This window comes from Sceloporus occidentalis, unplaced genomic scaffold, assembly GCF_023333645.1.
Source record: "Sceloporus occidentalis isolate IW3139 unplaced genomic scaffold, rSceOcc1.0.p SCAF_2, whole genome shotgun sequence".
NCBI classification, from domain to species: domain Eukaryota; kingdom Metazoa; phylum Chordata; class Lepidosauria; order Squamata; family Phrynosomatidae; genus Sceloporus; species Sceloporus occidentalis.
In genome coordinates this window covers 49,731,548-49,744,241 of record NW_028316982.1, presented here as the reverse complement: position 1 = coordinate 49,744,241, position 12,694 = coordinate 49,731,548, and the positions used below count along the sequence as shown (strand labels likewise).

At 37.7% G+C, this 12,694-nt stretch overlaps 1 protein-coding gene across 5 annotated transcripts in view; it reads right to left on the bottom strand.

Moving 5' to 3' along the window:
* The window catches only part of FARP2 (FERM, ARH/RhoGEF and pleckstrin domain protein 2), a 97,057-nt gene that overhangs the window by 49,171 nt on the left and 35,192 nt on the right, over positions 1 to 12,694 (bottom strand). For all 5 annotated transcript variants that reach the window (XM_089509321.1, XM_089509317.1, XM_089509319.1 and 2 more), the window contains exons 7-9: positions 10,296 to 10,410; positions 3,983 to 4,130; positions 1,791 to 1,886 (exon numbers count right to left, since the gene is read on the bottom strand). In XM_089509321.1, the coding sequence (XP_089365447.1) occupies positions 1,791 to 1,886; positions 3,983 to 4,130; positions 10,296 to 10,410 (359 nt within the window). The remainder of the gene's footprint in view (positions 1 to 1,790; positions 1,887 to 3,982; positions 4,131 to 10,295; positions 10,411 to 12,694) is intronic.

Here is a 12,694-nt window from a genome sequence, read left to right as displayed (position 1 = left end):
TTACATCTGTGTAAAGATTATATGTAAACAAAACAGGAAAGAGTATATAGGCATTTGTGTCCGCTAATTGCTAGACCTGAGGCAAAAGGATTAAGTGAAAAATAATAGCCACTGAGAGGCAGCGAGATGTAGTGGTTTGAGTGTTGGTCTAAGACTTGGGGAGGGCAGGACTCAAATTCCTGCTCAACCACTGAAACCACTGGGTGACCTTGAGTAAGTCACACTCTCTCAGCTTCAGAAGAAGGCAGTGGCAAAAACCCTTTGAAAAAATCTTGCCAAGAAAGCCCCATGGTAGATTTGTCTTGCTAACGAACCTATACCACTTCACATGAACAGCAGAGATGGAAGTGGGCCACTCAGAAACATCCCATGATTTCTCCAATTGGGTCTTAAGAATCTTGGGGGAACTTCCTTTGTGCCACATGGACTGAAAAACCAGAAGCAATCAGGGCCACTGAAGACTGAGGGGGTAAAGACCCACAGCCCATCTGAGAATTTGTCAGTGGCTGATAGGGCTTGCTCAAGCTGAAAGTCCAGAACAAAGCCAAATCAATATCCATATGAGAGAAGCCAAAAAACCATCCAAGAAATCAGAAAACTAACTGAAAATAGCACACAGTACCTTCAATGCTGCTACTGTGGAGAACAAAAAGGATCTGCGAGTTTAAGTAGGAGGCATGCTGGATAGCTGTGTGGAGGGGGGTGAAGCTATCACCAAAAACTTTACATCATAGCTCTAGAAGGTTCTAAATGGTGCACTACATAGGCGCAGATAACCCCATCTGTGTGAGTCACAGAGACCAAGAAGGTGGGTTGGCTCCATCATTTTTAAGCTTCCAGTGTGCAGCCAAAATAGTGCTGTTCCACATGGCATTCAGTGTGTGAAACTGCTGTTTTGACCGTATCAAAGCTGGATTCTAGGATTGTTTTTAGACTCCTTTTAAGAATTTTAAGAGTATTTCAATTTGTTTTTTAAATGGTTTTTAGTATTGTTTTAATTGGTTTTTATTTGTTCATTGCCTTAGGAGATCTTATGGGTTGGGAGGCAATATAGAAATACTTTATAAAACTATTAGCCCCATACAGACAGGTCAAAATAAAGCTGCTTGTGGCACTTTGAAGGTATGCTTTTTAAATGAAGCATGTGTCCTAAGAGTCCGGAAGCCATGCCAAAGCCATGCTCCAGTCCTTAGGACTGGAGCGTGGCTTCTGGACTCTTGGGGCGCATGCATCACTTAAACAGCATACCTCCAAAGTGACCTGAAGCAGCTTTATTTTGGACTGTCTGTATGGGGCCTATAAATACTTGTTTTTTTAAAGACCAAGCAAGAAGACTTGGACTTTAGTTTAGTTGCACAGTTACACAATTTGTCTAAAACTCATTTTGTCAAATGCAAAATGCACTTTATGACTGCATGTGAGGAGGGGAAAAATCAGTTTGTTTTCAGCATGTGAGAATGAGACAAATAGGAATTCACATCCTTAGCTGAAAGTTCTAAAATCCATGTGACTTCCTTTCCCTTTAACTGAACTGGTTCTACAGAACACTGGTGTTTTTTTTTCATTCTAAACATTCCTCTCTAATATTGGCTGTGTCTACAATAATCTAATGTTCTACAAACTTTATAATATACCACAGTACCTGTAAATGGGTTAGGTTACGAACTTATGAATTCATTCTTAATTAATATAAAAAATTGCAAGACCTAGGAATATCTTGCGCAAATAAAACTATGTGTTTACACTCATAGTTAAAAACTGTGGAAGAAACATAATGGTATTTTACTTACATGAACCTCTGGGTGAAGCTTAATCAGGAATCGTTTTCTCTTGAAGCTTATTTTTCGGATTTTGGACCAGTTAAAAGTATTGATTTTTGTATTACCCTATATTAAAGGTAATATAAAACAATGGAAGAAATGTACCTAATATGCATGGTTTGAACAGAATAAAAGCATGTATAGGCCTATATTATCCACTATCCAATCTATCTTCTAACTAGATTCTATGCTTTAAATAAAGATTAGTTCTTCATAATTAAAACAATACGGTATTTCAAAAACTTTACAATGTATTCAAGGAGTGCATAACTTAAAAGTTAAATTATCAAAAATGCTTAGAAGTTACTGGTTTGACCATTTCTCAAATAACAATAAACCTCAGTAAGAAGAATCCTGGACTGATGAGAATTTCTGCAGTTCAGGACTTCAAAGTCTAGGCAAAATCCACACATGATTGTTTTGTGTAGAAAACAACATTTTCTGTGCACCAACCTTCATGGGCAAAAATATTATTTCTTATGTGGAAAATGCTGTTCACTGCATATAGTTTGTTTATTTGAATTGGCTATAGTACCACACTCTGTATATTTTGTTAATAAATCAAACCATGGTTAAAGCTTAGCTGTAATCATCCAAGAGGATTCGGAACAACTTACAGTATCTCATCCACAGGTTTCAGACCTCTTATACAAACTATAGCTCTACATATAGCTATGGTGGCAGCTAACTACTGTATATACTCATGTATAAGTCTAGAAATTTTAGTCAAAAAACTGACTCAAAAAACTGAGTCGACTTATCCACAAGTCAATGTAAGTACTGTACTTTAACTCTTATTTTAAAAAAAGAGAAAAAAGGAATTATCCCCCAGCGAAAGGTCAGAGTGCAATCTGTCATGGAAGCACTAATCCCCTCTATTCGCTCATCTATCTAGCATTTAGCATGAACATAAACATTTATGCCTGCAGGAATTTTGTAAGTTCTTTGGCACTGTTTTCCTTTGTTTCCTCTTTTACATCCTTTGTTACATGCCCCTAGGTTTTACCCTCAACTTTTCCACGAGTCATATTAAAATCCATCATTTTGCCCCAAAGCATGCCCTTGACTTATACATGAGATCCACTTCTAGTTGATTATATATGGTATGCATTGGGACTATTCTATTGCAGGTTTAATTTCATGATAAAAGAAGGCAGTTAAATTGTTCAGTAAATAGTGGCATTCCTTGTAATACCAATGCATAGCAGGTTACAGGGGGAAAGAATCAGAACCAAAATATTTTTTAACATTGTTTTTGCCTTTGCTAGTCCAAGCTCACATATTAAGAATCTTGTCAAATCCTAGATCAATATACTTGTACTTTTGTCTACAAAGAAAAAAAACAAAGTGATGGCTACAAAATGACAGCAAATGAAGATATTACTGCCAATGTTATGAGTATCCCTTTATAAGGGCTGAAACAGACAGCCCTGAAAGGGCGGCCTGATGCTGCCCTTCTGATCGCCAGATTGGGGCCATGGCAATCACATGCTGTGGCCCCAATCTAGCTTTTTGCTAGCCCAAAAAGAAGCATTTCAGCTGGCAAAAAAGCCAGCTTTGTGGCATATAAACATGATGCTGCCAGAGCACTACAAAACTACTCACCACGTGGTTGGGTGGGCAGCTTCACGGTGGCTTCCTGCTGGCTTGGGGGTGTGTGTCATCTAAATGACACACCCCCAAGCGACTGGGAAGCCACCACAAAGGGGCCGACTGTTTTGACTCCTAGTCTTTCTTCTTCAGAGTAATAAACAACAACAGCCTCAGCAGCTGCTTGATTACAACTGTTGGCCATTTAAGGCAAAGAAATCTGGCCACAGGTATGCTGGAGTTTTCCCTCCTCATTAGGTACTTTAACATTGCTTCTCAGCCTTTCAGGGTGGGAAAGAAGATATGAAAGGGCCAGGAGGAGGAGGAGGAGGAGGAGATACAATAATACCCCAGAGCCTTTAAGGCCTCCATCTGCCAGTGATGCCTCTCTCTTAGCTGTAAAGATCCCTGGGCTATAGAGATTGCAGTAGCAAGGAGGAAGTTGGACGATTCATACAGATACAGTTGCTAGACCTAAATCAGATTTGTGACTATTCATACCTTTAAGATAAATCAAAAGTATTGTTGGTGGAACTACCAAAAAGTTATCATATTAAATAATTCTTTCCTACCTGAAATACCAGAACACCCAAATGTGAAACAGCCAAGTTAATTTTTGTCCCCTCACGGTCAGAAGCCAAGTGAAACCTCATGCCATACATCTCTAACTTCCGAGCTATTTCAAGTACTTGGAAATCTGATTCAGCAGGAGTTTGGCCACTATGGTAATCAGAATAAAAATAAAGAAACAATTAATTAATTAATTATTAACAGGAATTAGGAAATTTTAGATGAAAACCCTGACATACTGCCCCAACCATGGCAACAAAACACTAATGAATAATACACTAATTTAAATTCACTGTGCCAGACAAAAGGAGAAAATCTTTACAATCCTATTTATAAATATGATGCAAATGGTAAAGCACAAGGCAATCTATTTGTTTATTTTGAGGACTGATAGTCTACCCATCATTAAAATGATTCTCAAAGTGGGATTCAAGGAACAAATATGCACAAGAAACTCAAACATACAATCTCACAACTCAGCAACCCATGGAAGATAAAGGATGAAAGAGTAAGTTTCCTTTGGGTTCTGCAGTCTTTGGGGAACTGGAACATGGGATGAAATGCTCATTATGGCTGGAAGAGAGGGAGGAAAACTTTCTGCACCTGGTGCTTCTTCTGCTAACTGATGAAGCTGCCACCAGTGCCTAAAATCCCTCCGACACTGACACAGTAGCACATCCTTGATTTATTACATCTGAACATCATTTAATATTTTCCATGGTCACAACAGCAGAGAAAAACCTTATCTCACACTAATACCCTCTCACATTGGGCCCTCTGTATCTATTAAGGTTTGTTTCCAGGACCCCATTTGGATACCAAAATCCATGAATGCTCATGTCGCATTATAGATAGTGGCATAGTAAAATGACATGCCTTATATAAAACATTAATGTTTGCTTTTTGGAATTTTTGTGTGTGTGAATATATTCAAACTGTCCTGGGTTGAATCCATGGATGCAAAATCCATGGATATCGAAGGCTGAGTGTAACTCATTGCTCCATACTTAACACTGATGGACATCGGCCTGTCTTCTGAATGACAAAGACCATACCTGAACTCTTGTGGTTTGCATGCATCAGGTTACGTTGCAGTGTGTTAAATAATATCTGGCAACACTTCATCAGTGCAGTCTTTTATGGATCAGTTGCACTCTTTGTCTAACTTTTTTTTTTTTTTGGCCTGTCTTAGCACCTACAGCAAATACTTCTATAGATTTCTTGTTGCCTTTTACTGTTCTTTTACCAAGGAGTGAAGTATTTGATTTCATCACCTTTCATACCCACCAATATCAGTTTAAAAGTGGAAACAAAAGGATCCCGCTTCCTCCCTCTGGCCTGCTAAAGGGTAGAAGGGAGTACACAAGCTGGGTATTCATGGTTTCCCACTGCATCTGAGTCGCCCCAATATGTAGCCATAAATATCACACTTCTAAGTTGCATAGCTATTTATTGACGTTTCTATCCTATTTTTGTGATATAAAGAATTCAGTACACATGCTTGCCAAACAAGAAAGTGGTTTATATTAACCTTTCTTGAATCTTCAAAAGATACTGTTGGTTAGAAAAATGGTTTAAGTTAGAAGATGAAAGATTACTATCTCTAGAAGGTAATGATTTGAGATTTGGTCTACACACTTTCCTCTGGTATAACAAAGTAAGAGAAAACAGAGATTTTGAACATCACTTCATAAGATCTTTATTGTTGATAGGGAACAACGTAAAACCTCTGTTATATAGACAAATGCCTAAATGGGTGTCTCCTCAAGAAGCATTTCAACAAAGGTCCAAAATCTGTAATAGGACCTGGCTTAGATATTCTGATATTGTTTTCCGGGAAAATGATAGAATGATCTCCTTATAAACAAGGGAACAATTGGAATTTGAGAATATTATAATAGATTGGTTTAGTTACTTTCAAATAGCGGAAAGATTTAAATCAGATTGTGTTAATTTTGGAACTACCATGGAATCTAATGAATTGGATAAGATTATAGAAAATAAAGAGAAAGGACATCTTTCAAGATATTATAGGATTCTGAAAGGTAGAGATCTTGAGGATGAAATAATAAAGAATTGCATGGTGAAATGGTCGCAAGATTTAGGAAAAAATATAGACTTGGAATTATGGGAAAGATCATGGAGAGTGACTAGAAAATTTACTTTATGTCAAAACTTTAAGGAGAACTATATTAAGATGATGTATCAACGGCATATGACTCATGTTAAATTTTATAGGATATATAAAACTGTGAAGAAAACATGTTGGAAATGTGATAAGCATGAAGGTGATTATCTCCATTTATGGTGGTCCTGCATCAAAGCCAGGGAATATTGGAGATCTATACGATTATTGATGATTAGTTTTTTACAATTAGATATCCCACTTAACCCTCGACTGTTTTTGTTAAATATGACTGGAATTTTGGAAAACAAAAAGGCAAAGGAAGCCTCACGTTTAATTTTGTATATGATCACCACGGCCAGAATTTTGTATGCCCAATTTTGGAGAAAAATCTAGATATACTTATCGCCAGCCTGGGAAATAAAAATGTTGATATGGTTAAGGAAGAATGGAATTGTCTAAATATATATGATGGAATGAAAGCAGTGTAATTAGGGAGTTAGATGAAATATAGCATATATATAATAATTAATATTCAATAAAGAGATTAAAATATAGGATCTTTTTTCTTTTCTCTGGCTTAAACGATTGACTGGATATAACTGAAGGGAAAATATATTTTTATAATTTTATATGAATTTTACCCTTTACTCTTATTTCTTTTCCCCATATGGATATTGTAAAGGATATATGTACTAATACAGTTTTTTCTTTTTTCTTGTAGTATTTGCTATAAACTAAAAAAGAGGGATACCAATTGGCTTCCTGGAAGTCATGGAAGTGTTTAGCTTTAGAGAATTACTGATAATCTGTATAATATGTATAGGTATATGTACGTAATGTCTATTTGTAAAATGCTTGTTAGTTTGTTATTATGTGTCATTATTTGTTATTCGTGTTTTAATTAAATAAAATGGAGGAAAAAAACCCCAAAAGATACTGTCTTTCTTAAGTGGGGAGAAAACCAGGAATTATTCCAACTGGTCCACACTATGCAAACAAATGTTTACAAGCATAAAGCAGTTTCAGAGTAATTATCTTCAGATGTTTTCAGTTGACTAATCCTCGCAGACTGGCCTGAAAACAATCTGGTCTAATTTCATTATCTGCTAAACAGATAAATCTGCTTAGCCATCCTACTCCCAGTGAATTGCCATTTAGAGACTTTTCACAAGAAGAAATATATTCCTGCAATAGATTTTAATAGATAAAATGCTGTTGTTTTTAAAATGAGTTTTGTTCTTACATGGTAACCAAGTATTTGAATATTGCTGTAATATTCTATCAATAATGAGGATCAAACAGATGGCAGATACCCTGAGAATACCACAAGAGTCAACTGACCATTATGTATTTTTAACTTGGATAGCTGGAAAATATTGTAAAAGCACATATTGTAAAAGAACACAGGTGAGCAGGATACAACCACTTCATATGTATTCCTAGAGATTCATGCATTCTATGATAGAGAAGTAATGTTTGGCAATGACAGAATAAGCAGAGCCAAGAAGGATGCTCTTTTAGAGGAAATGGGTGGGAAGCTATAACTGCTTAATTCTTTTTTTAAAAATGCCCTCCCCCAGGTTCATTTATCCACTAGCTTCTATTTAAACAAAGGACTTAATTATGTCCACAAGAAAGCATACCTTGTATTAAACAAGGAGTACACAACACTTTTAATTTCACTGTTATTTTGATTATGTTTTATTTCCAATTTAACAAATAGTTAGAAATAATGAACTTTTAAAGCACTATTTTTAAAATGATTTAAAAAAAATATCTGTTTTTCTGAAAGCTCAGAACAGCAGCAAGGGATGCTGATATTAACTTTTAGCTGTTATATGCAAGCAATATGGTTTGAGTAGCACCTTGCTTGCATGTGTTTGTGTGTCTGTGTTACACCATTCTGTATTGCATATCATGTTTATACTTTTTTAAAAAAACTGTACCCAATTTTTAATTTGATAGAACTCCAAAGTCTGTCAGATATCACTGTCAAATAAAGAAACAGATAAAAATGTTATCGGTGGTCCCATTGGATACGGTGTACAGTAAAATTCAAAGACATAGCTGTGTTGTCTGGATCAGTATGCAGACTATTACCCCAGCCCCTGGAGTAATTTTGAAAGTCCCCCATAAGCGATAGGTTCAGATTTCTTGAAAGAATAGCATGGGATGGGTGGGAGGGATTGGTGAAAAAGGCAAAGCTACCAACAGATGGATGGCTCCAGGCAGTGAAGACCCCCTGTAGAATGTAAAGGAGGAGCATCTACTTGTGACCCTGAGTGGATGACCTGCTGAGGTTGTTAGCCATGGTGTTGTCTATTCCAGGAACATGTACAGAAGGACCTCAAATGCTTTTGGTATGGCAAAGAGTTCCAAGATGTTGATATGACATTTTTTATCAAAGGTAGACAAGGCTTCCTTCACAGAGTATGATCTCAGGTGGGCCCCCCTCTGTCCAATGATGTGTCAGTGGCGACAATCCGAGTCAGAGATCTGAGAAGCAAGGGAACTCCTCAAAGGAGATTCCTTCGGTTTGTCCACTAAATGAGGGATTGACAGGTTTTGGCTTGAAGATGGGGGATCTTGAAGGTTTTTTGTCCATCTGTGACTGAAATACTGACACAAATCAGAAATGGAAGAGGGTGCATCCATAGCCTGGCAAAATATGTTACTTTTGTAATGACTGTGATGAGTCCCACAAGTCCCTGAATCATCTGCACCTGAAATAGGAAAAATCCTCATCATATCTTTGCAGTACAAATTCTTGTTGGTACTGGTACTAATCATGGTATCAGTCCCAGTTAGAGGGAGGATCTGGCTAGTATTCTCCATGATATGTTGTGTGTGGGTCTTATCAAGGATGTCTGTCCCTAGCATAAAAGATATGGTTGCTGATGGCATAGCCTGTCGGTTGCCACCTCCTCGGGTAATGGCTGCAGAGGATATTTGACTGACTGGAGAGCGATCAATCCAAGGCTATGGTGCTGCAGAGTTTCAAGGTCTGACGATACACATGGGAGAGTTGATGGCTGTTCAATCACCTTCCTTCCTGAGTATGCACCCAGGCACTGGCATCAGTAGTTTCATTTTTAGATAGAAGGTCTTCTTCAAGGTACTCCAGAATAGATTCCAGAGACCTCTGTGGATTTACAAATTCTGGAGCCATGCATGATGGAAGGTGAGGACCAAAGTATTGTGGTAGGATAGCAACAGATGAATTGGTCATCTTCAGTGTATAGAGCAATTGAGTTCTTACCAATAGACTTCTGCTTCTTCTCAGCACCAAGCAAGTATCTTTGGTCTTCTTTCACGTCTTAGCTTTCCTTGAAGGATCTGTTTATTTATTTATTTATTTATTTACAGTATTTATACCCCGCCCTTCAGCCCTAAAGGCTCTCAGAGCGGCTTACAATTATTATTATTTTTAATAAGACAATTTACCTGGTGTCGGGGGTGGGGGGATGTTGTGGAGGATGAAGCACCTAGGCAGGTTTCCGTATCTGACTGAAGATGGACATCGGGTTGGGCAACAGCAGAGCATCTTGAAGCATCTGACACAGAATCACCCTGTATTTATGCTAAGTGTGTGGTACCATGTTTCATCTGGACAGTATAGAACAGATGGTACTTGAAGACATGTAAAGAAGCTTATTTTGTGCAGTGGATACAAAGGCCTTAATAACTGACCCCTAAAGATGGGCTTTGAATCTGAAAAACCTAGTTGCAATGGGCTTGTTGAGAGAAAGTCCAGATAAGTGTACACACTTATCTATCATACAGGCCTCCCTAAGACAGTAGCCATCTAGAATGGCAGTCAGCCTGGGGAATTTTCTTTACTGCACTTTTAAAGAAAGCCTTCAATGCCATAAGGCTGCAGGTGGGCAGGAAGAGAACAGAAGGCTGCTTAGTTTTTTAAGTTCCCAAAGATGGACTGCACAAGGGCAGATGATCCCATAGTTGTGAATCACAGAGGCCATGAAGAAGATGATCATATCATTCATCAGATTAACATTATATATGCCAAATTTCATGTAACATTTTGTTTACATTTCAGCACGTCAAAAATGAGGCAACTTAACATGAACCAAGAAAATCTTCGTTATAGCATTACTGTAAGGATAATTTTTTCCATAATGTATAACAATGTGCTGTATAACAGAAATAGGACATTGTTTTTCACTCACATGTGTTTCCTGTGAAATTCAAGTATTTTTCCTTGCAGTCTATCCTGGTTTGGAAAATACTGATTATTTTTAAGGTGTTCTCGGTCTCCTGATTCATCAAAGTCTCCAATCTCCGCTGTGATTGAAGAGAAAAATATATACAAAATAAACTGTTCCTTAATACTCAATTCCACAGACTCAGCAAACAAATCTTTGAAACCACTTTCATTTACAAGAACTATTAATTGCTCACATCAACCAGTCCCCATTTCTTGGTTTCCCCCCAGAAATAGGAATACTATAGTCTTGTGGAATTTTCATTTAATAAAATTAGTGTATTCTGTTTTAACCTGTTATGAGACACTTTCGGTTTCATACCGAGACAAAGGCAGGAAGTAAATAAGTAAGTGTGGAGCTAGCACAGTGTAGTGGTTTGAGTGCTGGACTACAACTCTGGAGACCAGGGTCAAAACCCCCCTTGGCCATGAAAACCCACTGGGTGACCTTAGGCAAGTCACACACCCTCATCCCTCAGAAAACCTTGATAGGTTCACCATAAGATTTACATAAGTTGGAAATGACTTGAAAGCACACCACCACAGTAATTAAATAAACAAACCTTGTGAGATGAATAACATAAAGTGTTTTAGGCTATGCATATGATCTGTGTCTAAATGTGAGTCTAGTGTGTTCACATTTTCATGTAGACATCTGCCTACCAGCTTTTCATACAACTGTCACTGGTGATTTTTTAAAAGAAAGGAGAAGAGCTGTAGCTCAGTAGCTGAGTACATGTACTGCATACCAAACATCTGAGATTCGATACCTGGCCTCTTCTAATAGGAAGAGGAAAGAATCCTTCCTGAAATGCTGGAGAGATACTGCCAGTGTTGTGTCAAACAATTCTCTGATTCATTATAAAGCAGCTTGCTATATTAAGATCTTCATTACACACAATTTATAGATGTAATTAAGTTTTCTAGGGCATGTTTTGTCATGGAATCACCTAGAGACAAGGTAACATAGTTCCTAGTGGTGCCCACAATCTGGCACATAATTAAATGTTGCTGAACTATGCAGGAACTGCAAGCACAATGCTGTCAATTCTACTTGGTGATGAAGTTGCCCAAAACACATAGTTCTAGATGACAATATCTAATTAAAGAAAATGCAATCTTACAAAACATGAGAAACAAATTAAAATGGTTTGAAAGAGAGAAAAAACTAAATATCTTCCAGAAAGTGAGTGCTATTTTAGCCTGTATTAGTAGAAGCATAGTTTCCAAAAGGGGGAATTAATAGTCCCATTATATTCTGAGCTGGTGAGGCCTCATCTGGAGTACTGTGCTCAGTTCTGGGAGTCTTGTTTTGAGAAGGATATAAACACATTGCAGCAGGTTCAGAAAAGGTCAATGAGGATCATAAGGGTTATGGAGAACAAAACATATGAAGAAATGTTGAAGGAGCTGGGCATGTTCAGTTTGGTGAAGAAAAGACTGTGGGGTGACATGATTGCACTCTTTAAATATCTCAAAGGCTGTCACAGAAAAGAGGGAACAAACCTGTGCCCTGCTGTCTCAGAAGGTAAGACTAGGTCTAAAGTTTGAAGTTACAGAAAAGCAGATTTCAAATGAACATTAGAAGTAACTTCTTGACATTAGAAATGGTTTGGCAATGGAACCAAGTGCCTACATAGGTGGTGGGGTCTCCTTCTCTAGATGTCTTCAAAAAGAGGTTGGACAGCTACCTACTGGGGATGCTTTATCTAGAGAACCTGAACGGAGCAGGTGGCCCATAGACTTGATGGCCTATGAGGCCCCTTCCAATTCTATGCTTCTACATGGCAATTATTTGAATCTATGAAAATATAAATTTGGGCTTTTAAAAAAATTTCAAGTGTTCTCAGCTGGTTCTAAGGGTTACATCTTTACGAGGCAATGAACAAGAAAGGCAAGAAGATAATCCTGCTACATAAGCAAATGTATAGGATACACTGAGAAACTGCTCTCAAATATTATTGACAATCTCTAATTAAAAGAAGCACTGAAATGCCTCACTAAACGCCAGCACAGAACAGGTAAGGCATGAGTTAAATAGTTTTGTCCACAGTTTTGGCTTCATCAAGAAAGCCCTCTCGTGAACATATTAGTTGGACCAATCTTAATGGCAGACACTCAAGAATTATTTTTGACACAAATATAGGCAAGACTGTAGATGATCCCATAGCAACATGATCCCAAACTACTTAGAGCTTTAAAGGTTAAAAGCAACACTCTCAACTGGCAAAACTGGAGCTGACACTGAATAAGAGTTACTTTTTCAGACTTCCTAGTCTGTACCAACATCCAAATACCTACACTTCATATGGAATGCAATTTCTAGACAGTCCTCAGAAGCAGCCCCAAGGAAGCTGTGTGGAG